This window comes from Acomys russatus, chromosome 7 (genome assembly GCF_903995435.1).
Source record: "Acomys russatus chromosome 7, mAcoRus1.1, whole genome shotgun sequence".
NCBI lineage: Eukaryota > Metazoa > Chordata > Mammalia > Rodentia > Muridae > Acomys > Acomys russatus.
In genome coordinates, this window is record NC_067143.1 from 48,982,471 (window position 1) to 49,009,679 (window position 27,209).

A 27,209-nucleotide genomic window follows, 5' to 3' on the forward strand; every position below is an offset into this window, starting at 1 on the left:
CTGCTTTTTTTTCCTTTCTCAATGTTCTAGAAGCGCCCAAAAGTATTGGAGATATTTTCAAGTTTGTCTGGAGAAGAATTTTACAGTTCCTTCAGGCCAGTTTCCCTTCCAGCAGCTTTTCCTGTCCTCTTCTTAGAGGACATTTTCTGACATTCTCATCTGACAGAATTCTAACCTTCCTCAAAACTCAGCCTAGTTATCTCTTTCTCTGGCTGGCCGGGTCACTTGTCACAGACATATCTGTGTTTGCTCTTGTTAGTAATCCTGTAATCTCAATCTCTCTCTCTCTCTCTCTCTCTCTCTCTCTCTCTCTCTCTCTCTCTCTCTCTCCCTCCCTCCCATCCCTCCCTCCTTCCCTCCCTCCCTGCCTCCCTCCCAATCATCATCTTCAGATCACAAGCTCCTTGATGAACAGGACTAAGGTTTTTTATTTTATTTTATTTATTTATTTATTTATTTATTTATTTATTTATTTATTTATTTTCCTACTGTGAGATGCAGTAGAGCCCAATAGTTTAGTGCATAGAGTCAGAGGTTCTGGGTTTTAAACTGACACTTTTATTAAGCTGTTCCTGTTCCTGTTATCTGGAAAATGGGCCAGTGGGAACTTTAATTAGCCCTTACTTGACCTTTTCTTGTTTAACTAGATAAAAGGATTATCATGCGTTTCACTGAGTTATGATAAAAATAATTTTTGTGTAAATTAAAAATGTAGCTGAATACCTGAAAAGGTCATTGTTTTCAGGTCAGACAAATGCAAGTAAAAGAAGAAAAAAGACTCGAAGATTCTAGCAAGGTACACTTCAGTCTTCTTTAAGCAAGGGCGGTGTGTTTTGATATTTGATATCCCACAGCTATGACTTAAGCAGATCCTAGGTCTTGAGTCTGACTTCCCACAGCTCAGAACTCCTCTTCACATCTAAGACTCTGCACAGGTGCTTGCCTTCTGCCACGGTCAATTCTGCCCCTCGGTGTTCCTCCGTCTCCACAGGCAGCTTTATAAAGGAACACTTAGAATGACCTCCAAAGCAGCTTCCTACCTATTTCCGAGAAGCCAACAAAAAAAGCTTTGAGCCTTAGCCCCGCCCACCTCAGCTCCTGGCACCTCCCCCTGCCTCTTGGCCCGCCCCCACACTCTGAACACAATCACGCATGCTCAGCCTCAGGCCCCACCTAGCGTGATGACGCAAGAGCGCGCAAGGGTTACGTAGCCGGCTGTAGCATGCTTTAGCTGGGTTTACGCTTGGAGTGCTCTTGTGCTGTAGCATAGTCCTATGTGCTGTGCTCTTTGAGCGTTGAGCCTTCTGTGCTTTTCTAAGCGAGACGCCCGAGAATTCCTGAAGGAACGGCTCGGGGCGCGGAAGGAAGAGCGACACGAGCGCCTGACAGCGCGACTGCACGAGTGAAGAAGGCTGCTCCGACGGGCTGCGAGCCGGAACGTCCCCTTGGGCGCTCCGCGGAGCCCTGGCCGGCCGGGACACGCCATGCTCTGGGCCCGGCGTCTGCTCGGCGCGCTGCGCCTCTGCTCCACCGTTTCCTGCCCCAGGCCCCGCACGTCTGCCAGACTGCGTGTGCGGGACGCCCTCGGGGTCCAGGACGCGAGTGGGGAGCGCGTAACGGTGCAGGTGGGTGTGTGGAAACGCTGCTGCCGGAGCTTGCTTGGCCCGGTCACGTCTAGCTTTACTCTGAGCCGTCTGTCCTGTTGGACCAAGCTTGGGCAAAGCAAAGTTGCACTGTTACTTTCTGCAAGTCGTTGTGGCGATTAGGGAGTGCGGCAGCCGAGTGTTACATGCCAACCATGCAGAAATGTTTAAGCGAACACGCCCCCTTCAATTTTTTTTTTTTTTTTTTTTTTTTTTTTTTTTTTGTATTAATAGCATCGGATGTCTTGCCCTAGTTCCTTGAGAGTAGAAATCCTTTCTTCCCGTTTTCCTGTTCACCTGGCTGGCAGGAAGCACTGGTTCCTGATATATCCAACCTTTTTTTTTTTTTTTTTTTTTGAGATTGCAACACAGTGTTGTCAACTACTAAGTTCATACTTGAGCCATCGAGTTACAAAAAGCACACCCCCCCCCCCCCCCCCACTAAAAAGTCTCAAAAGTTTACGGTTTTGTGTTTGGCTGCGTTCATAGCAATCAGTCGCAGCTTCATGTGGCTCACAGACACAGGTTGGACACACGGGAACCCCATGCCTTTTCAGCTTTGAGCTACTTTGCTTCCTAATCTGAGACTTGCATGTAATTAATCAACTAGGAGAAAAGGTGGGGTGTTCTAGTTTGACCATCCAAGGGGTGCAGCTGCCCTGGCTTAATTCGTTAGCTTTTTAATTCCGGGCATGTCACTACAGTGCCCCAGGCCTCAGTTTCTCTTATGAAAGTGGAGATAACAGTCTCTATTTTGGGGAGTTCTGAAAGATAAATGGGTTAGTGGCTACAGGCTATTTAGAACAGAGAGGCCTCTTGGTCAATGTTAGCTGCTGTCATTTCTCTTCATGGTATTTGCAGCAGTGTTGAATAGATCCTTAAGGGGACAGGCTAAACCTGGTGCTTGGCTGTTTGTCCTTGAATTGCTGAAACACTGATTGGTCTCTCCCATGGTCTTGAAGTCTAGCAGTATGACCAAGCCGCTCTTTGTAGCATTTTTTTTTTTCGGTTTCATAATTGTTCCGTGATCCAAATCAAAGCTATCAAACCATTTACTCTACTCTTTTGATTAGATTGACATGCGTGAGCCATATCTTTTGTGTGATGATCAAGAGAAGATTCAAGGGTGAACTTGAACCTACTGCCCGAGTAACAGACTATTTCACTTCAGTGCTTAGCAGTATATATAGAAACTGCTAGCCACTTGTAGCGCTGAGCATTTGAAATGTAGTTCAGCTGCGTGGAGATGTGTTGTAAGTGTAAAATACATAGTAAACTTGAAGAGTAAAGAAATATAAACATACTTGAATATATTTTATATTGATTACGTACAAATCGTTTTTGGAGTATAATTGGTTGAATAGCATATTATTTGTTGCCTATTTTTACTTTTAATGTAGGGGCAAATCTTTTTAAAGGTTTATTTTGTGTTTATGTATACGTGTCTGCATGAGTTTAGGCCATGCACATAGGAGTACCTATGGAGAGCCTATGGAGATGTCAGATCCCCTGGAGCTGGAGGTACAAGCAGTCGTGAGCTTCCTCAGATGGTTCTAGGAATCAGACTTGGGCCCTCTGCAAGAACAGCAAATGATCGTAACCTTGGAGGCGACTGTCTGGCCCTAGATTTGTTTGTTTGAATTCTAACCCTTGGAGAGATGGCTCAGCAGCTCTGAGCCCTTTCTACTCTTCTAGAGAACCAAAGTTCTCTTCTTGAGGAGCCCAGTCCATCAGCAGAACGTGAGTCAGGAGGCTGTTAGCCACCGTTAATCCAGCTCCAAGGAATCTGATGTTCTCCTCTGCCTGCTGTGGGCACTTGCTCTCTCTCACATGCCATACATACACACACGCATAAGTAAAAATAAATCTTAAAAGAAAAAAAAAGGCAGAGTGGGATGGTATGCACCATTGATTCCAATACTTGGGAGGCAGCGACCTTGTCTCAAAAAAACATCAACAGAAACATTGGGCTGCTGTCTGTATACTAACAATTCAGGTAACAATGAATAAGTGCTTCTTTCCCTTAAAGTGTCCTGGGCCCTCCTGTAATAGTATCTGTAGGTATTGGCTGAGAAGCAGACAAGGTAATAAGAGGAGTTTTTGTGTGTCTAGCCTCAGCTCTTGCTTTCCATAAGCATGATTAGTAAGGAGCATCTATCTGTATCCATTTCTTTGCATTTAGGGGAGAAGTCACAATGTATCTTTGAGTGTCTTTGAAAACATTGTTCTCTGTCAACTCCTTATGCTGGTTAAATTCAAATTGGGTATGTAGCCCTTAGGAGTCTACTTGGAAACTTTTTGCCTTTAGTCCCAGGACTCAGGAGGCAGAAGCAGGCCAATTTCTGTAAGTTCCAGGCCAGCCTGGTCTACAAATCGAGTTGAGGATAGCCAGGGATCTTGTTATAGAGAAAGTCAGTCTCAAAAAAAGAAAAAGAAAAAAAAAAAAGAAAGAAAGAAAGAAAAGAAAAAAGAAAACTTCTTATTTGTACTTGCTTGTACCTATGATTTAAGTTAACACTGTCTCCAGAATATATATATGTATTGCTATGTGTTCATAATGAGACTTTCATCATGTGTTTTTATTTGCTTAGTATTAAAGTTTCTGTCCCTGCTGCAGAGCAGATACACCTAGTCTTTGCTATAGCAAAAGATCACATTTGAAAAATGCTCAAGAAGCTGTTTTTGATAATAACATTTCCAAAATTTTAACTTATTGGTTGATGTATGGAGATGGGGTTTGGGGGCTGGAGAGATGGCTCAGTGGTTAAGAATACTTAAGACTACACTCACATCAGGCAGCTCAGTTCTAGGAGACCCAACACCACCTCCCAGCCCCTGTACACATGCATCTAGACACACATACAAGTTTTAAAATCTAATTTTAAAACTCACAAATACTTTAAAAAGAGATAAGTTTCTTTGTGACATTTTCTTTTCTTCTTTTTCTTTTTTCTTTCTTCTTTTTCTTTTTCTTTTTTCTTTTCTTTTTTTTTTTGCCACCATGTGTACTTTATTGAGTCCACAGTGGACAGATATGTAAGGGTAACATTTGCAAATGCATAGGATTGAGGCCTTGGCCTAGGGATAGAGCCAGATGTGGACAGTGGAACACGGGGCAGGATTAGAATCCAGAGTGTGCTTTGTTTGTGAAAAGGCTTGAAAGCCTGCCACAGAGGAGGTGGGGACAATGACGATGCAGATAATGACCATAGGGATGCTGAAGATCAGGGAGCTCATGTTCAGGTACTTGGCAGTGGAGATGTAGGCCTGGGCCCCAGTCACGTTGCCCACCATCTTCCTGTCCCTGGACTTCACAGATAGGACAGGCCATGAAACCCAGGCAGCAGAAGTTCAAGAAGAGTGCGTTGAACAGGACCCAGCCACATGGTCGGGCACAGAGACCTCTCTGGGCATGTTGATCACGGTGGTTCTCACGACAGCCGAGTTGTGGGGTTCCCCCAGCTCAGTCACCCCATACTCCTCTTTGATTGTCTCATAGCTTGGAGGAAGTCCAGCACTGGGGGTCAAGAAGGCTTAGGAATTGTGGCTCATGGTAAAGACTCTGGAACTCTCATACCATCTGAAGGATGGCTGCTGTAGGCTGCTGCTACCCTGGCTCTGTAGGCCCTTCCTTGTGACATATTCATATGTTCATTTCATTGTCCCTCCCTCCCTCCATATATTCACTCTTCCTTTCTTTCTTTCTTTCTTTCTTTCTTTCTTTCTTTTTCTTTCTTTCTTTCTTTCTGACACAGGCCTCAAACTTGAGATCCTCTTGCCTTTGCCTCCCAAGTGCTGGGACTACAGGTGCACACTACTGTACTTAGCTTCATGAGGATGTTTTGGCTTTTCGTTTTATAAGAACTTTTTTGTATAATATTTTATAAATGGAACAAAGTCCCAAGTGATATTTCTAGTCTAATGATCTCTCTGGGAATTTGACATTAGGAGAAAGACACCAACTTGTAAACTTTTTTTTTTTTTTTTTTTTTTTTTTTGTAGTGAAAGCAAGAGGAATAGCTTTGAAATGCCAATGTTAAGGACATTCTTTATGCTAATTAGGCTTATCAGCTTAATGTGAAATGCTCCGCCTCCATTTAAAATGCTGAGCTTTATTAACAAAACAACAAGGTGGCCTGCCCGAATAGATATCTCACCATGATAAGAGTCATGTGGAGTAGTGCACACATACAGGTTAGCCCAGAGCGGTTCGTCTCATGCGGCTGACGTGTTGAGGCAAGACTGTAAACCTTTCTTTCATTTAATCTTTTTTTTGAATGTGTAATAAAAATGTAAAGTGTTTGATTTTTAGGCTCACATTTAAATACACTTCTCTTCAGGGATGGGTCCGTTCAGTCAGATCCCAGAAGGATATTTTGTTCCTGCACGTGAATGACGGGTCCTCTCTGGAAAGCCTTCAGGTTGTTGCTGACTCCAGCTTTGACAGTCGGTGAGTTTTTTTGTTTTTGTTTTTTAAGGAGTTGTTCTTTTTTTTTTTCCTTTCCTAATGTTCTCCATTTCCCTAATTGAGTGTTTTCTTTGTCACCTGAACGATCTTTTTAACCATATCTGAAAAATAACTTTGAAACAAAAATCCAAATACTTGGGATCCAGAGCCTCCAGGCTCTAACATTTTCCTGTGCTGATGTCCTCTGCCCTTGTTTTGCTCCCGTCTTTTTAAAACTGCTTACACCTCCCCTAACCTGTTGCACATGTTTGGTGCAACCTTCTAGACCTTGCACATGTTGATCCCTCTGCCTGATACAGTCCCATGTGTGGTTCCTGCCTGGTACAGTCCATCATCTGATGTGTGTATCCTGTGACTATGGCAGGTACTTCTCTGGTCCCATAGTGTCTTGTGTCCATCTGTCCTAGAGTGGATAGCATTGTTTGGAAATTAACTGTATTCTTATTAGACTACTTTGACTAAAGGCTCTTTAGTTCATTGAAGTTAGGGGTGATGTTATATTCAATTTTCTGTTCCTAGCTTCTATCACGGTGTTGGAAAATAACCAGTTACTATTGAATAAATGAAAGGCACTCTAATGATCTCACCATTAGCTGTTAGAACTAATACTGTTTTGTGTTAAAGTATAGCCTCTCAGGGGCAATACATACATATTACAAAACTGATGGGTCTCAACTGGGCAAACAACAAAATCTGTCTTAGTTATGTGCCTATTGCTGTGATAAGTCACCTGGACCAAAACAACTTATAGAAGAAAAATTGGGGGGAGGGGACTGAGGGGCCTGCATAGCAGCAGGCCTGATGCTGGAGCAGTGACTGAGAGCATCGTCTTGCTCCGTAAGTATGAAGTAGAGCGTGAGTGAGCTGACTGGGAATGACCTGGGATTTTGCACCCTCAAAGCCCACCTCCAGTTACATACCTCCTCCAACAAAGCCATACCTCCTAATCTTCAAACAGGTCCACCAACTGAGGACCAAGCGTTCAAATATATGAGCCTCTGGGCGCCCTTCTTACTCACACCGTCATGCTGTTCCATTGTAACAGCCTTTTAAAGTCGTTTGTGTCCCTCCGGTGGTATCTGTGAGGATAGCAGGTACATGGGTCTGCATCACCTGAATTCTGGAGATGCCTGCATACCTCTTTGAGACATTTTCAAGAGCCCTTACAGGAAAATTCATATCTATCAGATAGTCAGTAGCCAATGGATACCAGTTCTTTTCTCCACTTGATATAATAGTGAGCAATTTTACATATACACATTCATACATGACTAAATGTTCAAAGGAAACGCCATATATTAAGTGTAGCAAGCAAATAAATTGTTTGTGGGATTTTCCCAACATATTTACTTATGAGCGTACACATACATGTAGAGGTAAGAGGAAAATCTTCAGGTGTCAGTGCTTGTGTTTCTACCTTGTTGGAGCCAGGGTGTCTTTGCTCCCGCCTTAGCCAAGCAAGCTGGCTGGAGAGCTTCTGGGTCTTTCTCTACATCCTGTCTCCCCTTAGGGGTGCACTGAGATTATAGACACTTGCACTTTGTGTGCAGCCTTTATGTGGGTTCTGGGTTATGTGATAACTCAGTTACCAAGATTTTACCACTGAGCCACTCTATAGCCTCCCAATTTTAAATATTATGATTATAAAATACTAGAATTAGTAAGGATATGCAATTATATAGCCTAGGTTCCTTCTTAGTAGATGATTCTTGTTTTGTTTTGTTTTGTCTTGTTTTCAAGATAAGGTTTCTCTGTGTAGCCTTGGCTGTCCCAGAACTCACTCTGTAGACCAGGCTGGCTTCAAACTCACAGAGATCTCTCCACCTCTGCCTCCCAAGTGCTGGGATTAAAGGTGTGTACCACTACCGCCCGGTTTCAATGGTTTTTAAAACAAATGGGTGCATGTTGCTTTCTGTGGCAGTCACATAATTAATTTGTGGGTAAACTTGAACTAGAATATAAATTCATTAACCAGAATGCACTGTCTATGTACTCAGACCATCAACCAACTAAATGCAGTTCCATCCAGGCATGTTGGCACATATATGTAATCCTAGTCCTTGGGCAGCTGAAGAGGAAAGCTGAGTTTGAGGCCAGCCTGGACTACAGAGTGAGGTCCAACTTGGGCTGTGTATGGGACCTCCTCTTTAAAAAACAACAACAAAAAACTGCATGTGCCAGGTGATGGCGCTGCATGCCTTTAATCCCAGCACTTGGGAGGCAGAGGCTGGTAGATCTCTGAGTTTGAGGCCAGCCTGGTCTACAGAGAGAAACCAAAGCAACCAAGCAAGCAAACTCTACATGTGAACAGTAGTACCAAGAATTTTCCCGCCCCTTGCTTTCCAGTGTTAGTATCTTGTGATACCATTGTATGTTGTCAAAGCCAGGAGGGCATTGACACTGATGCAATGCCGTCAGCCAAACTATAGGCCCTAGCTCTGGACCTTACATACAGCCTGCAGTCTGAAAGTATGTGGGCCAGTATAGTTGATAAGAAGACAGGACAGGCCTGGTGGTGCACACCTTTAATCCCAGCACTTGGGAGGCAGATGTAGGTGGATCTCTGTGAGCTCCATGCCAGCCTGGTCTACAGAGTAAGTTCTAGGCCTTTCTCCTCCCACGTCCTCTAAAAATCATAATAGTTATATAATATATATATATATATATATATTATTAATTCTAATTCTAAATACGTGAGCAAATTGTTAACATCCTTCATTCCCATTTTAAAGTTCAAGGAATTCATTTTTAGAGTCCTGGTGCAAGAGAGTGTCGGCATATTATTTAACTTAACTCAGGGTAAATACTTTTGACATTATATACTTTAGCAAGATTTTAATTGAAATGAAGGTTATATAGAGTGCCTTTTTTGATCCTAGTTTTTTTGTTACTATAGAGAATTGGCTTTTGGAAGTTCTGTGCAAGTCCAAGGACAGCTGGTCAAAAGTCAAGCCAAAAGACAAAACGTGGAACTGAAGGCAGAAAAAATTGAGGTTATTGGAAAATGTGAAACCAAGGTATGTTTACTGATAACTTTGGGGGGCTGTGTAGATTTAATCTAAAACATTCATGGTCTGTTTAAGTCTGTTGAGAAGATGGCACTTAGAGCATGTTTCATTTGTGACATTCCTGATCACTGAAACAGACCACAGAGCCTAGTGTGAAGTAGTATACTGACTGCTTCCTCTTCTGGGAACAGGATTAGTCAGTCGGTGCATCTCTGTGGTACCCGTCTTCCTCTTCTGGGAGCAGGGTTAGTCAGTCGGCACATCTCTGTGGTACCTGTCTTCCTCTTCTGGGAGCAGGAGGTGCATCTCTGTGGTGCCTGTGAGCAGGGTTAGTCAGTCGGTGCATCTCTGTGGTGCCCGTGAGCAGGGTTAGTCAGTCGGTGCATCTCTGTGGTGCCCGTGAGCAGGGTTAGTCAGTCGATGCATCTTTGTGGTACCCGTGAGCAGAGTTAGTCAGTTGATGGATCTCTGTGGTACCTGTCTTCCTCTTCTGGGAGCAGGGTTAGTCAGTCGGGGCATCTCTGTGGTACCCGTGAACAGGGTTAGTCAGTTGGTGCATCTCTGTGGTGTCCGTGAACAGGGTTAGTCAGTCGGTGCATCTCTGTAGTGCCTGTCTTCCTCTTCTGGGAGCGGGGTTAGTCAGTCGGTGCATCTCTGTGGTGCCCATGAGCAGGGTTAGTCAGTCGGTGCATCTCTGTGTCACTTCTGAAGTCCGTCTTCTAGCCATTTGGCTTCTTGCTTTTACTGTAACTGATTTAAAAAGTCTAATGGGCAAAATTATTGTCCCTTGACTTCTGTTGTTTTTATACATTTGGTTTAGTGTTATTTGTTTATTTTAAACCCTTACTGTTCCTAATCCCATATCCAAGACCTCCAACATGTACCTGGGTGGTATCCCCTGCCTTTGGGTAGGTGCTACACCTGTAGCCCCCGCCGAGTATTACTTAACACATTCAGTCAGAGAGAATTCTGAGTCTCTACTAATGGGGTCACAGTTTACCTTTAATAAGTGTGATATTTGTTTCTATACAGCATAAAAATCAGTATTTACCCAAGACCTAAAGAAAAGAGAAGACTAGAAGAAGCAGTCTGCTGGTGCCTTCTTTTTAACTTTGCTGTTATCTTTTTAATTGAAACTTGAGGTTTTGTTTTCTAAAAATGTTTGTCTTCTTAATTTTGTAACCTGAGTATGGACAAGTTGGAAATGTTTCAAGCTAGAGCCATAATTTCCTTTATTTTATTTTTTCCAAATCTTGAGTACTAAATGAAAGAAAGCTGCTGTCTCTCCCTCATCCTGTCGGATGCCAATAACAAGTTGATAAACAGTAAACCAATCTTAATTGATTGTGCTGGTGGCCTCTCAAGACACTGGGGAGAAGTTAAACACCAACTGTGTGTGTACAGTGGTAGGAAAGGCCTTTCTGGAGTGTTCTGAGGCGAATTATTTTGGATAATTACATGCTAACCTCTCTAGTTGTAAGAAACTGACAGCTAATGGGTAGAAACTTGATAAACAGCAGGCAAGCCTCAGTGACAGTAATTTAGCTCCATCTTCCTAGCTCCATCCAACCATTCTGTTTACCCGGTAGAAGTAATTGAGCTGTAATCAGTTCTGTTAAGAAATAAAGGCCTGGAGACGGCTCAGTGGATAAAGGTGCTTATCTCCAAGCTTGGTGACCCTGAAGCGTGATTCCTGGCCTGCATGGTGGAAGGAGAGAACCAACTCCAAGTTGTCCTGTGATCTCCACACATAGTGCGTGTGTGTGTGTGTGTGTGTGTGTGTGTGTGTGTGCGCGCGCATACGTAGGTACACACACAAGCGTACACACACAGATACATGTAATTACTATTTTTATATAATAAAGAGGGAAAACATTTTCCCAAAGTACTGCTGTTTTAAGAAATACTCTGGAAACTGATTTGTAAAATGGTTTTTGTTGTTTGGTTGGTGGGTTTTTTGGTCTTGTTTCTGTTTTTGTTTCCTTCTAAACTTTCCCCATATTTTTGGCAGGAGTTCCCTCTAAAATATAAGGAGAGGCATCCTCTGGAGTACCTGAGGCAGTACCCTCACCTGAGGTGTAGGACTAACGCTCTGGGTTGTATCCTGAGGGTTCGCAGTGAAGCCACAGCTGCTATCCATTCCTACTTTAAGGTAAGGCGCTCTGTTTCCACGTGCTCTTTCTAATGCGGAGTTTGAATAATTATAAGCTTGGAGCATTTTCCTGAAAGCTCTCATCTGTCCTGAACACTATTCCATAAGGATTAGATATCTCAGACACACATGTCTCTCTTCTCCCCTTCTCCCTTCTCTTTCCCTGTGTATGGTTTAATAGCATTATCAAGGAGTAAGTGGAGTAGAGTACTGTACATATTGGAAATGTATGGTCTTTTGAGCTTTGACATGACTACACCCCTGAAAGCATCACCACACTGAAGGGACTAAGTACATCTATATCTGTAATACCTATTTCACCTTCGTTTTTGAATTTTTTTTTTTTTTTTTTTTTTTTTTTTTTGTGGATATAGAATTACAAGTTGGTAGATGTGTGTGTGTGTGTGTGTGTGCGCACACGTGCGTGTTCACATGTGCATGTCTGTAAGTATACCATGTGCATGCCTGGTGTCTGTGGAAGCCAGAAGAGAATGTCATATCCCCTGGAACTGGAGTTGCAGACAGCTGTGAGCGACCACGTGGGTGCTGGGAATCGAACCTTAGTCCTCTGGAGGAGCAACAAGTGCTCTTAAACACTGTGCCACGAGGCCTTGTTAAGGAGGCGGGCCTTTCTTGAAGTTACATGTAGCCCAGACAGCCTCAAACTCAAGCTCCTCTTGCCTCAGCTTCCCAAAGTTTAGGGTTACAGACATGAGCACAGATTCTTCAAAGTTGCCACCGTGTCTTCTCATTGTTTCTGGTGAGAGTTGATGTCATCTTTTTCTTGGTTCTTCTGAATAATACTTTTCTTCTTGGCATCTCTTTATAGTTTTATTTTTATGGTTTTGATAAGCTCGATTATCTGTGTTTTGGCATAGATTTCTTTATTTCTCTTTTAGGGTTGGTTAAGTTCTTAGATGAGTTTGTCATTTTTATCTTTGGGCTTTTTTGTTTTTTGGGGGGAGGTATTGTTTATTTTTGTTTGGGGACAGGGCTTCTCTGTCTTCTCCATATAGCCTTGGCTCCTGGACTCTCTTTGTAGACCAGGATGGCCTCGAGCTCATAGTGATCCTTCTGCCTCTGCCTCTCTGAGTGCTGGATTACAGGCGTGCACTATCACACCCGGCTGTTTTTTATTTGCTATCTTGCTGAGGCTTTCCTGGCATTTGTAATTCTCCTGATTTTAGTCCCCTTACTGGCTTAGCTAGGCTCGTGTCACTGTGCCCAGCTCCTGAAGGGTGTTTTTAGCCATCACTTTTTAAAGTATTTTTTGTAGCCTCTGAGATTATCCCCATGTTAGAACACTTAATGATATCACACAGCCCACTGAACCCAGGCCCTCAAGCATACTAGGCAAGTGCACTCACGGGCAAAAGATCCATCCCTAACCCTTGTTTGTTTTGAGACAGTCTCACTGGCTTGCCCAGGCTGCCCTTGAACTTGTGACACTCCTACCTCAGCCATTTAAATTGTTGGAATTACAGGCTTGCACATCTTCACCTACCAGGGGCTAGTTTTTTATGACTTTCATGCCTAAGTACAGAATATAGACCTAGTTTTAAAATTCCGTACTTTTTGTATGTCTAACACCTAGTATGTTTGTCACTTATAGGTTAGTTTTGATCACTCTGTTTCATTTTGGGTTATGCTTTCCTGCCTCTCTGTGTACCTTCTGGTTTTCAGTTGATGCCAGATGATGCGAAATTTACCTTGTGAGTACGGGATATTTATAAAGGCTCTCAGGCTGTGGTCTACTGTATCACTAAGTTACTTGAAGACTGTTCAGTATCTGGGTCTTCTGTTTTTGTGTGTCATGTCTGGATAGTGCTGAGTGTAGGTGTAGGCCCCTACATGGTCTAGGCCAGTGGTTCCCAACCTTCCTAATGCTGTGACCGTGTGATACAGATTTTCATGTTATGGCGACCTCCAACCATAAAATTATTTTTTTTCTTGCTACTTTACAACTGTAATTTTGCTACTTTAATGAACCGTAATGTAAATAGCTGTGTTTTCCGGTGGTCTTAGGTGACCCCTGTGAAAGGGTTATTTGACTCCTAAAGTGGTCGCCACCCACAGACAGAATCACTGATCTAGGCCAAGCCTTCCTGATTATTCTACCTATCTGGCAACCATCATGCAAGTACCAGACCCTGTCTCCGCTAATCTCTCTGGATCGTTCTTTCCATAATCTTGTATGGTTTCTTCCATTTGGGTCCTGGTCAGTTCCGTACCTGAAACACCTGGTTGACACGTCATCTCCCTCTCCCCACCTGTGGACTAGAGCCACATCGGTTTCTTCAGACTTTTGACAGTTTCTCCTCAACTCAGGAAGGCCTCTGGGCCCCACCTCACTTCCTCCTTCCTGAGCTGTGTCCAGAAGGTTCCCACTGGAGTAACCTGGAAGCCTGTAGGGCTCACCAGGTTTCTATCTCATAACCCACAGAAGACTCACTGCCTTTGTTGTGTGATGTCTAGTAGCTTGCGAATTGTCTCATGTGGTTTGCCTCCTGTTTTTATTGTATTTATTTGTTTTGTGCTTGTTCAGATAAGAGGGTAAATCCAATCTGTTTCTGTATTTTGGTCATATTAGTGAGAGGGCACCAAAGGCCGGTGGTCATCCGGCGGAGAAAGCCCACGCTGTTCCCCACGTCACCTCTTTAGACTCTGCTAGGTCACAGGGCAGGGCAGCACTGTGGTCTTCCCCCAGGGTCATCCGCATGCACGCAGTTCCACTCCTGTTCTTCTTCACCAGGAGACTTTTTGATTTTTAGAAAGGCCCGCTAGCAAAGAGCATCGTAGCTTTAAGGCTCGTAGTTTTGATTAAAACAATAGGCAATTTTATCCCATTATAGTTTGAAAGGGTCTGTTTCTATGTCATCTCAGAGATTTACTTAGGCACCTTTTATATGACTTTTTAGTAGTACTTTACCCACACAAATGCAGAATCTCTCTAGAGCTAGGAAGAAAGTGGTGTTAGAGTGTGAGTGTGCCTCCCCCACACCCTGACTTTCAACAACAGAAAATGAACCTGTTTTAACTCTGAAACAGTTTTACACAATATTGGCCACTAGATGGTGGTATTGGCAATCCATTGACAAGTAAACTTTACCTTACTTATATATTTCTTTATAATTTTGAGCTTTTACAAATATGAAGACAATTTAAAATATAGAGTAAACTAAAAATATGAAATAAGAAAAATAATTAAAATAAAATTATAAACAATAAGGGAAGTTGAAAATAATCTTAGCATTGTTAATAGAGTAGTTATAAACTCAAGAGACTTTTCTTTTTTTTGAGACAAGGTTTCTCTATGTAGTCTTGGCTGTTCTGGACTCACTTCGTAGACCAGGCTGGCCTGAAACTCACAGCAATCCACCTGTCTCTGCCTCCCGAGTGCTAGCATTAAAGGTGTGCGCCATCACGCCTGGCTCTCGAGAGACTTTTAAATGCGGTAAATTTACTTTTTACTTTAAAAAAAAATATTTTATGTGTATAGGTGTTTTGCCTACATGTATGTCTGTGCATCACATTCATTCTGGGGCCCATAGATGTCAGAAGAGGGCTTTAGATTTCCAGGAACTGGAGTGACTAGATCATTGTGAACGCCATGTGGGTGCAGTGACTCAAATCCAGGTCCTCTGGAAGAAGAGGCATGCTCTTCATCCTGAACCATCTGTGGCCCTCACGTTTAAACTTTTTATTATATTTTAAAAATATAACCCTGATGTTTCATTCTGCTTGTGTACATGACAGTTAGGATTGTGTATTCTCAAATCGTTAGAACTAGAGTGTGGTGGTCCATAGCTGTAATCCCAGTGCTCAGGAAACTGAGGCAGGAGGATTTTCAGACGTTATGGTTAGTAACTCCCACCTTAGCCAGGGCTGCACAGTAAGACTGCATCTCACAAGTCAACAAAAAGACTATTATTGTACTTATAAAAAATGGATACGTATTACCTAGTATTTGATATTGTTTCTTTGATTTATTACTGTAGGCTCCTTAAAAGGTGTACATTTTCAACAATTCTAGACCTATCAAATATTTATCAATGTAGTAAAGACTGGGAATTTGAATAGTATTTTAAGCTATGATATTCTAACAGTCTAGAGTTATCTTTGGGTTTGAATATCAAAAATTATTTTGTGCAGAGACTGGGCCTGTTGTTCTGTGGGTAGAGAGCTCACCTAGTTTTCACAGAGCCTTTTGTTGCAGAGGTGGTCAGTAGCTGAGGCGAGGGAGGCAGTGACCCGCATGTCCTCCCTCCCCTTGCTAGCCACTTTCCATCTGATCTGTGTCTTTCTCTACAGCCTCCTCTTTACACTTTGCTATGCTTCTGCCTTTGCATTTAACCCTTTTTACCTTTTGATAGCGCTGTGGCTTTGATGAGCTTTGCTGGCAGGGCTCAAACTTAAAAAGCTGCTGACCTCTTGGGACAGTTTGGCATTAGTGATTAAAAACAGCCCCCATGCTCTGTTTGACTCTGTTTTTTAAGTTTTCATGTTATTTACCTCACATGTACAGTGCTGTTTTCCATGGCATCTCAGCAGATCTCATGGTGGCAGTCACAGTTAGCCATTCCATTTCTTCTCTCCACCCTCGCTTCCTTTGGATTTTTCACTTCCTCCCTTTGTTTACTGTGCTCATGCTCAGAGTTGCCTACATTCGCGTGGAATAAATGATTCATGACCATACTTCTTGGCTCATAAGAAATAAACATTTTATGCAATAATCTTATTGATTGTATTTCGTTGTTCCTTTACAGTGAGTGTACAGCTTTGTAGAGCGCCTCTGAGCATGCCACTTTCAGGTTTAGTGCATATTTGAATAATTTCTGGGGATGTAAATTTATATCTTGAATGTTTAACCAGTTTATATCTAGGTAAGTTGTTGATTAAATAATTTCTTTTGTGGTCAGAACCTCTCTTTGATTATGCCTACAGATGTTTTTACATTCTACCAGGGGTAGGCAGAACCTGGCAGGAATGCAAATGTATGAATTTATTGTATTGATTTCAAGGCTGAAATTGTGCACTAAGCACATAGCATTCCGCCCGTGTGCTGTAAATTCACTCTTAGCTACCTGCACTCCTGTCCTGCCACATCTGTTCTGGATGTAACCTTTTGCCTGCATGCATAGTCAAAATGAAAGAAGCGTGACCTTGAAGTTGATGGGTTATTTAAATCCTGCTAGCAGCAGCTTTTGTGGTTCACTAATGGAACTACTCGCAGACTTTTGATCGGAAGGACTGCAGCTGGGCGCCTCAGTGATGGATGGCCTTGCTCCTCTCAGAATGTTCTTCAGGCCAAAGAAGTACACTCGCTGCCTGCGTCATGTGCAGTGCGTCGTGCCATCGATTGAGTGACAGAGACTTGTTAGAAGCCCTGCTCCCTCTTCCTGTTTACCTCTGTAGTCCTTACTTATCAGCCTTTATTTTCTCCTTTTTGATGATTCATTACAGCTGAGGTTTCATTTCAAGATGAAATGATCTTCATATTGTTCACTTTACATTCCATTAGCGCTGCGGGCGACATCATTCCACGTTAGCCTTGGGTGAAAGTGTGTTCCTTAGGTCATCACCAGTATATTGGGAACGTGGACAGAAATAGGGGGCGGGGCCAGGGGTGGGGGGTGGGGGCAGGGGTGGGGGTGGGGGTAGAATGTGCTTGTGCTCCATCCCTGCCTTAGCTGCCGACTAGCTATCTAACTTGGAAATTCATGAGATCTCTCTGGGACAGAGCTCGTGTGCTTTTGAAGTGAAGTAGTTAGACAAGGTACATCTTTAAAACCTCCATATTTCAGACTTGGGCGTGCTTCTAAACACGACAGAGCATTCAACTGTCCAGATGTGACAATGTATGGCTGTGATCCCAGCGCAAGAGACTGAGAGACAGGAGGATGGAGACTTCAAGGCCAGTCTGTAGTCCTTAACAAACCACTCTCAAACACCCTCAAACAAAAAACCACTGAACTGATCTTTGAACAGTCTTATATTTGGAGAGCCGTTGAGAGATGTGTAATGGTATTATTTTGGTATCATTTTAATAGTAAAACGCATTTGTTCCTGGAGTTGTTCCACATACAAATGTGCTGAAGAGTTTTCCTTTCTCTTCTAGGACAATGGCTTTGTGCACGTTCATACCCCAGCAATCACATCCAATGACTGTGAGGGGGCTGGGGAGCTGTTCCAGGTGCAGGTGAGCTGTGCTACTCCTCTGACTGCTGCTTCAGACTTTTCGTTAAGGCTTTGCTTTAAATCTAATAATGGTTTTGTGCACTGAAGATCACAGCAGCACCCGAAGTTGTCAGTGGTAACCCTTGAAAGCCGTTCCCATTGCTCTGATCTCTTACACTTCCAGCCCTATTTATTCACTGCAACTAGAAGAGATCAATTTTTAATTTAGTATTCTGTTTGCATTTTTGTGGATTATATATGTCAGTGAAGTCAGAAGGGAGGGAAGTTTGGAGTCAGGAATGGGACCAGCAGGGTGGTGGGGAGATGGCAGGGAGAAGAAGGGTTGTAAATAAGAACAAAGGGTGATGATGATGATGGTGATGATGATGATAAGTTGTCACAATCAAGCACATTTCTTTGTATGCTAACCAAAAATATTAAGAGTTAAACAAAAGAATAGAAAAATAAAGAATTTTCCACATTTGCAGAGGAATAGATTTTCTTCATAAGAAATGATACGTCTCCTGAAATACTTTTTTTCCTATTCATCTTTATTTTAGCACATTTCCCCTACATATTCTCCTATCTTCTCCTTTCTCTGCTCTCCTATTTGTCCGCTGTGTTCCCCTATACAGTTTTGTTTCCTCTCTCATGTCATATATGCATACATGATTTTATGTATGTATATAAAATCTAGAAACCAATAATGAGAGAAAGTGTGAAATTTGTCTTTCTAAGATAGACTAAACATAATACCATCCATTTTTCTGCAAATGGAATCTTTGTTCTTTATGAGTGAAAAAAAATCCATTGTGTAGGCAGGAAAATTAGCTCATTTGGCAGAATGCTTGCCAAAGCTTGGGTTCAAGTCTCACTATCTCATATACAGAGTATGGTGGTGAATCTTTGTAATTCCAGCACTCAGGAGATGGATGTGGTAGACTCAGAAGTTCAAGGTGATCTTCAGCCATATAGTGAGATCAAAATTAGCCTGATTTATATAAAACTTGTCTTTAAAAACCTTCCATTGTGCATATATACCATACTTTTTTTTCCTTTTCTTTCTTTCCTCCCCCTGCCCCCGCCACCCCCCTGGAGACAGGGTTCCTTTGTGTAGCATTGGCTCTCCTGGACTCGCCTTGTAGGCCAGGCTGGTATCGAACTCACAAAGATCCTCCTGCTTCTGCCTCCCAGAGTGTTGGGAATACAGGCGTGCCCCACCACACCTGATGTATACCGTGCTTTGGATGATGAACACTTAGATGGTTTTATTACTTAGTATTGTGAGTAGTGTTGCAATAAACACTCGTGTACAAATATTTCTTTGAAGTCTTTCAGATAAATACCTAGGAGTGATATATCTAGGTCATGTGATTGATTCAGTTCTGGAGTTTTTGAGGTGCCTTTGTAGGGATTTCCAGAGTGGCCAGACTAGTTCAAATTATCAGCAGCAGTTTGTGAACATTCTCTTTTCCCTATCCTTGGCAGCATTTACTGTTGCTTGTTTTCTTAGTGACTGCCATTCTGACTAGGGGGAGATGGAATCTCGATATAGTTCTCATTTGCATTACTATGCTAGCTAGGGTGAACTTTTTTTTTTCGTATGCTTACTGGCCATTTTTGCTTCATCTTTTCAAAACTGTTTGTTCATCTCATTAGACTGTTTATCAATTGGTATGGCGGTTTGAGTGACAGTGTTCCCCATAGGCTCATAGATTTGAATACTTGGGCACCAGGGAATGGCACTATTTGAAAGGATTAGGAGATATGACCTGAGATGAGGAAGTGTCATCACTGAACATGGGTTTTGAGGTTTCAAGGGTCCATGTCAGGCCCAGTGTCTCTCTTCTCCTGCCACGTGCAGACTGGGTGTGGAACTCTGAGCTCCTTCTCCAGCATGCCCGCATGCCATGAAAACAGTGGGCTAACCCTCTGAACGGTAAGCCAGCTACAGTTAAATGCTTTCTTTTATACGTGTTGCTGCGGCCAAGGTGTCTCTTCACAGCAATAGAACACTGACTAAGACAATTGGGTTGTTTGATTCTGGTACTTAGGCTTTTGGTTATTTTATTTTATTTTAGTTCTTCGTATATTCTAGGTATTAATCTTTTATTGGATGCGTAGCTTGCAAATCCAAGGCGGTCTCTTCACCCAGTTGCTTCTCTTGCTCCTACAGATGCTTTCTAACCTCACGAGCTCTCACTTGTCAGCCGTTGGCATTATTTCCTGAGCTACTGGGCAGTCCTTACCTATGCCTGTATCTTGAAGTGTTTTCCCGGCTTTTTCTCTAATAGTTTTAGACTTTCATTCTCTCATTAAGGCCTCCTGTCCATCTGGAGTAGATTTTATACAAGCCATTTGATGGGGATTTAGGTTTATTCTTCTGCATGTGGACATCCAGTGTTTCTTGTACCGTATGTCAAAGAAGCTGCGTTTTCTCCAGCATCTAAGTTTTCATTGTAGTCCTTTATTTCCCGAGGTTTATCCCAAAGCCTTTTGCTTGCTTGTTTGTTTGCTTTAGGGCAATTGTGAATATATTTGTTTCCCTTATTTAGTTGTCAGTATTTGTCACTGGCCTATAAGAAGGTTTCTGTCTTTCTGTTTTAGGTTTGTAGCCTGCCACTTTGCAGTGTTTATCCTATCTAAGAGTCTTCTGGTAGTCTTTGGGATCTTTGTGGTAGTTAAAATGAGAAATGTTCCCCATAGGCTCAGGTGTTTGAACACTCACTCCCCAGTTGGTAGCACTATCTGGAGAAGTGTGGGAGGTGTGGCCTTGCTGGAGGAAGTGTGTCACTGGAAGCAGGCTTTGAGAGTTTGTAGTCTTACCCAGCTTCCAGCTCCTCCACTCTGTGCTTATGGTAAGATACGACCTCTCAGTTTCCTGCTTCTGCTGCAGTGCCTGCCACATGCGGCCATGCTATCCCGTCATAATGGTCTCCCATCCTTCCAGAATCATATTTTACCACAGCAACAGAAAAATCATTAATACAGTTCTTAATGTATGGAATCGTATCATCTGCAAACAAGGATACTTTGACCTCTTCCTATTTGTAGCCTCTTTTGCCTTTTTTCTCACCTTATTGTCCTAGTTAAGATGAGAAGACTTGTAGTTTAATTGTTTTTGAAAGGTTTGTTTTTATCTTATGAGTGTTGCCTGCACGTATGTATGTGTACCTCCTACATGCCAGATACCTGTGGAAGCCGAACAAGAGCTCCAGATACCCTGGGGCTGGACTTACAGATGCGTGTGAGCTTGTGTGTAGGCGCTGTTGACAAACCCTGCCTTCTGCGAGAGCAGTGCACGCTCTTAACCACTGAGCGCTCTCCAGCCCCGAGTCTATTCTTTTCTTAGTACTTATCTTCTGAGCTCCTGGTAGTGCCAGACACTGTAAACCTGTCCACACTGCAGGTAAAAGTAATAATGCATTACCAGAACAGGCCATGCTTGTAATTATATTCATGTAATTTTCAGATCTCAGATAAACTAAAGCAGGAGCATTGTACATCTTAGGGCATCATAAGACTCTGCTATAAAGTGAAATGAAATAAAATACTCAACCACCGCCTTGTTTTTTTTTTTGTTTTTTGTTTTTTGTTTTTTTTTTGTAGACATTTGAAAGCCGTTTATTTACAAGCTTTGCTGTTCCATATCATCATTATTTAGTAGTAGACTAATGGACACCAAACTATATGTTGTTTTCTGTTTCTGTTGTTTGTTTACTGACTTTTTTATTCCTAAAAGATGCTTTTTTATACATCTGCTTGATTCTGTCAGTTGACAAAATTTACTTTCTCTGCGTTGGTACTTTCTGTCTTTTGGTAACAATGTTTTCTCTTAATGCTATAAAACAAAGCATTCACTGTAAGAAGTTATCTTGACTTATTGAAGTCATTATTAAGAATAAGAATCAAAGGTTGTCCTTCATACAAAAGTTGAAGAAATCTTGATGATAATTCTCTTTTTGGAAAAAGCAAAATAAAAATTACTTGAGAGCCAAGAAAGATATAGTGTTCCTGTAATACTGGTACTTAAAAAAAAAAAAAAAGGACTTCAACATTTGAAATGGAAGTGTTAGCATCTGTGTGTATGAATTCAAAGAAAGCAGGAAAAAAAAAAAACGCAGTATATTTAAGAATATTCTTCTGGTTGTTCACTTCATTTTCTTCTTAGTATTCTGAATGTGAACTGCAGAAAAATTATCCACCTTAAATACACCTCGTAATTCCCTAACTAAACCACTTAATAGTTAAGATGGATGAGGAGTCAAGTCATTACAGATAAAAGGGGAATCTTTGAAGGAATTCAGACAAGTTAAAAACTGTCTTTCTTGAACTTTAATGATAAATTTGGAGATAACTGATTTGCCCCTGGGAAACTCTCTTCAGCAAATCTGATAGATTACATCCTGTGTCCTCTGACCTCTAGAGCACTCAGGAAGGCCAGCTGAGTATGACTAAGAAGAGGAAAAGATATTTCTAAAGCTAAACAAATGAGACGTGTTCTGTGCCCATGTATATTATTTCCAGACCAGACACCGGGATTTTACATGGTGGAATTAGATTTGGCTACTCGGAGAACCGTGAAGACACGCTCTGGAGGTCACGGATGGCGTACACCTACAGTTACGTAGGCCGGGGCTCAGCACTCGGAGGTCACGGATGTAATACACTTACAGTCACGTAGGCCGGGGCTCAGCACTCGGAGGTGTTTGTGCTCTGTGTGACTTGCCTTCTATCTCATTACCTGCAGAAGTTCACGACTAACTTAACCTACAAACCCTTCATTGTTTGGAGGAAGCGCTCCTCAGGCTCACTGTACATCACCCTGTCCTTCCAGGATTTATTTTTAATCTCCTAGCTGCTTGTTCAAGTTTAGGGTTACAAATTTTGGCATCTACTTTTAAAAGGGAGTGGATTTTGGTATTTAAATTCTTGCTTTTCTCTTCTTTTTTTTTTTTTTTTTTTTTAATGAGCTCTCCTACCCACCCCCATAGCATTGAAAATATCCCTAAGCATTTAAAAATAATTACACACTGGTTTAAGGGCAGCATTAAGAGTCATCTTGAAAAATCAAAGTAAAAATATGTATTTCCAGTACTCACCGAGAAGTGAATACATGTCCCATTGTTTTAGTTTTATTTCCTTTCTGTCATCTCTGTTTCCTGTATGAAAGTTTTAAGACTTTGGATATTTGTTAAGATTTAGAGACAATTATATACATAAGTAAGAAGCTGTATTCAAGGTATTCAGTTGTTATCTAGCACACATTTGACACCATCTGTGTTGAAGATGCTGTGTTAAGTATTGCAAGGGGCATGACGATCAGTTGAGGTTCTAGCCTGTAAACTGCTAAGTTGGCAGGAAGTGATAAAGTATTTGTATTTTTTTCCTGTTTGATCACAGCGTCCTAGCTGAATTCAAAATTGTGTTTGATCTACGCAGTTCTGGAGCATCCGTGAATGGTCCCGGTTTAGGATGGATCAGTGTGGGATTTTTTTCAGCTGCAAACAGTGATAAACATTCAGCAGAAACAGAACTCTGGTTTTGCTGTGCTGGGAATTAAACCTAAAGCCCTGAACACACTAAAGAGAAGCACTCTCAGCCCAGAAACCATATTCTGAAATGTAATCTTTTTCTGGGCTAATAATATGTGGTAGGAATAGTTTTTCATAATGTTGGGTAGTAACAGCCACAACCACGAGTCAGCCCCACGATCCTTAGTACACCAACTCTTCAGTGTGGTATGTTGCTAAGTCAAAATATTCAATGGTTATATTCAATGGGATATATTAAATGTATTTTTCAATATTTAATATTTTGAGTTGATGAGGGACTTATCAGGATGCAGTCCCATTATAAGTCCAAAAACATCTGTGGTTTGTCTCTGAGAAGATAAAAAGAAATTAAGGTATGAATTAGAGGCTGTGGGCAGAAGAGTGAGGCGAAACGACTTTATATATACAGTTGAGATCACACTGTTACCGATTATAGGCGATAGGGAACCTCAAGCAAAATTAGGTCAGTGATGACTGAGTAGATAGAAAAAGCTTCAGGGTCTGAAGAGATGGCCCATCAGTTAGGAGTCCTTAGTCATCGTGCAGAAGACCCAGGCTCAGTTCCAGTACACACATGGTTGCTCACAACTGCCTGTAGCTCTAGCCTCCTCTTCTGGCCTTGGTGGTTTTCTACACTACATGCATGTGGTGTACATACACTTCTCATAATACATACATACACGAATACACATAAATGAAAAATATAAATCTTAAAGCTCTTAAGTGAACATGTGAATTGCCTGCCTCAGGGAAGGCTTTGCAGGGAAAGAAGACTTAGAGAATTGAATTAGTAAGGATTTTTCTTAGACCCCAAGTAAACACACAGGAGGGTGCCTATTGATGAATTCTAGAGGATATAGATGAGTGGCTGTAATAGCCATCAGAGAGACTTCACCCCAGCTGAGGGAATCAGATGCACAGACTCACAAACAAGCGTTAGGTGGAGCTTGGGAATCTTAGGGAAGGAGGCGGGGGGGAAGGGTTGAAATTGGGAGAGAGGTCAAGGACACCACAAGAAAACCTACAAAATCAACTAAGCTGGACCTGTAGGGCTCACAGAGACTGAACCACCAGCCAGAGAGCATCCATGGGACAGATCTAGTTGCCCCTCCCAACTCATATGTGACAGATGTACAGCTTGGTCTCATGTGGGACCTCTAACAGCAGGGGCAGGGGCTGTGTCTGACTCTGTTGCCTGCCCTTGGAGCCCTTTCCCTAACTGGACAGCCTTGTCCAGCCTCAATAAATGATGGGCCCAGTCGTACTTGATATGCCAAGGTGGGTTGCTATCCATGCGAGGTCTCACCTTCTCTAAGAAAGGGAGGGAGGCATTGGAGGAGGGAAGGGAACTTCCTACCAGGATATAAAGTAAATAAACAAATTAATGAAAAAAAAAGATGGATAACTTTGGAAGGAGAAAGAGCAGAAGGTAGCTCAGTTGGGAGAATTCCTGTTTAGCAAATACAAAGCTCTGGGCTCAGTTCTGATGAGGCAGAGAACCAGGGTTTAAATTCATCCTCACTATTGTTTGAGAGCAGCCTGAGGAAGTTGAGACCCTGTCTGTAAAACAGAGTAAGAGTGCTTTCGGGGACATGTTTCACATACCGCTAAATATACTGACTCGGTGCCTGTAACCCCTGCACTCTAGGAGGCAGAGGCAGGCAGATCTCAGTAAGTTCAAGGTCAGCCTGGTCTACAAAGTCAGTAAGAAAGAAACTACAGTTTCATGGCTTTAGTGTGCTAAGTGAGTTTCCCAGTCAGTTACCATGCTTTATGATGAGGGCATTTTTATTACCTCAAAAACAAACCCAGAACTCATTAGCAGCCTTTTCCATTCCTGCTTATAACTCCCACTTAACCTACTTTATATAAATTTGATTCTCCTGGAATTTGTGGTAATATGGAGTTCATCCGTGTTGTAGTGTGTATCAATACTTGGGTTTTTATATCCAGTGTATATTCTAGTATGCAAATGCCACATCGTGTGTATCCATTTGGCCTTTGGTGAATATTTGTGTTGTTTTCTACTTTGGGGGCAGTATGAGCACTATGGAGAGAAGATTGGGCAAAATTTTTGTCTGATGAATATTTCTTGGATTTGCTAACTTCTGTCCAACATTTATTTAAGAACCCATCAGTGTATTCCAAGGTGTCTATATTGCCACCAGCACTGTAAAGGGGCTCCAGTGTCACTGCGTCCTTACCTACATGTGTTATTTTTCAATCTCTTTGATTATAATTCTCCTGGCGTGTGACGTGATATCTCACTGTGGCTTTAAGTTGTATTGTCTTGAGTGGCTTCTCTCACATGTATTGGATCTTTGCCTTTGTCCATTTTGAAGTTGTCTTGTTTGTCTTTTGTAGTCAGTTGAGTTGTAGGAGTTCTTTTACACATTCTAGAGATAGGAGGTTGTTTACTCCCTTCCTTACTTCTGCCCCGGTAGTGTGAAGACCTATTGTGCCCTCAGGCGGGTACAGCCTTGAATATGCCCACTTACTTAGCCAGACTGGACACTTCCTAACTTGGGCAGGGCTTTCTTTGGTTGTCTCTTCCCCTGACTACAAGCACACTGCTTTATTATTTTCAACAAAGTCACGGGCCATAGATTGCATCACAGAGTGATGCAATCAAATACAGGTTTCTATGTGGGGATCGGTCTCATGGTCAGTATGTACATCTTTTCTGACCTCAGAATGACTGTTTCCAGCCAGCTTTCCCAGTTTTATTCCAGCACACTAACAGACCTAGGGTTTAGCCAGCCTGTCCTCAGTGGACCTGCCAGCCTCCTGCGGCCTCCTGCTGCACTCACCGCCCCCCCCCACCCCCCCACCCCCCGGAGAGCGCGCTCCCGTGTGAACTTTCCCGGAGACTGTTGCAAATCTCTGCCCTTAGGGACAGATTTGGGCTGATGCTTTCTGGCCTGCTTCTCTGCAGAGACAAGATCTTGGAGCTGGGGTTCTAGTGCTCGAGGCAAAGACTCAGACGACTCTCTGAATAACTTCCTCATTTAGAAGCTGAGTGCTGAGGGGAACGGCAGCTCCAGGTGGCCTGGGTTTGCCTCACCTGGCCTGGAGTTCCGTGAACTGGAGCAAGAGCTTTTCACCTGGGTGGGACCTATGGGGCAAGCAGAGGCTGTGTGTGATTTGGCTGTGTCAGTCTAAGTCAGGGGTTCTCAACCTGTGGGTCAAGGCCCCTTTGGGGTCTGGGATCAGATCTCCTGCATATCATGTTTATGTTACTATCCATGTAACAGTAGCAAACTTACAGCTATGAAGTAGCAAGGAAACTATTGTATGGTTGGGGGTCACCACAACAGGAGGAGCTGTATCCAAAGCTCTCTGCCTTAGGAAGGTTGGGAACCACTGGTCCAGGGAGAGTTTCTGTCGTTCTGAGCTGTGAGGAGGGATGAACAGGAGTGGTCTCTAATGCAAACACTATAGGCTCCTCTGTCCATGCTAATTTCTGGTAGATTATTTTAAATAGATCTTTTTTGGTTTGCTCCACATTCTTGGAACTATTTATAGAGACCTCACTGGTTGTTTTCAATATATTTTTTTTTTCCAGCTTCACTGAGGGATGGGTCAAAAGAGTTTCCCACAATCATCCACGAAGTAAGGGGACGAAACGGCCATTCTCGTCCCCACTCCCAGCCCACCACGTTGATCCTTAGTTTTCTCACTTATAGAGTGTGAATAATGTCATACTTAGAAGTTATAACAGTTGACTAGAAGACACACAGGGAAACCTAATCAAAAAATACCATAAGGCACGCTGACAATAGCATCCCTTGCCCAACTGTTGTGCTTTCTAGATTAACCAGATATTACTGGACAGTAGGTGTTTTGGTGGTTGTAAATGTCATGACTACATTTTTATGCCCCATCTCTTTTGTGTTCTGCCTGATTTTTAAAAAAAAAAAAGTTTGTGTATATTTTGCCTGCACGTATGCCATGCACCACTTGCATGCCTAGTGCCCAAGGGGAGAGAGGACATCAGATCCCCCGAAATGGAATTATGGATGGTTGTGAACTGCCAGGTAGATGCTGAAAGCTGAACCTGTAACCAAGCCTAGTTGTCCTGGAACTCACTCTGTAGACCAGGCTGGCCTCGAACTCACAGAGATCTTCCTGCCTTCTGAGTACTAGGATTAAAGGTTTCTGTACTGCCACCGCCGGCAATGATTTTACTTTTTAGTTACTCCTACC

At 42.5% G+C, this 27,209-nt stretch overlaps 1 protein-coding gene and 1 pseudogene across 1 annotated transcript in view; one reads left to right on the forward strand and one right to left on the reverse strand.

Annotated features, from left to right (window-relative positions):
- The first annotated feature begins 1,408 nt into the window (after positions 1 to 1,408).
- Nars2 (asparaginyl-tRNA synthetase 2, mitochondrial) overlaps positions 1,409 to 27,209 on the forward strand; it is a 102,767-nt gene continuing 76,966 nt past the window's right edge. The window contains exons 1-5 of the mRNA XM_051148960.1: positions 1,409 to 1,625; positions 5,984 to 6,093; positions 9,008 to 9,128; positions 11,131 to 11,271; positions 17,390 to 17,470. Coding sequence (XP_051004917.1) covers positions 1,485 to 1,625; positions 5,984 to 6,093; positions 9,008 to 9,128; positions 11,131 to 11,271; positions 17,390 to 17,470 — 594 coding nt within the window. The 5' untranslated portion in view covers positions 1,409 to 1,484. The remainder of the gene's footprint in view (positions 1,626 to 5,983; positions 6,094 to 9,007; positions 9,129 to 11,130; positions 11,272 to 17,389; positions 17,471 to 27,209) is intronic.
- LOC127192348 (interferon-induced transmembrane protein 2-like) lies at positions 4,722 to 5,195 on the reverse strand (annotated as a pseudogene).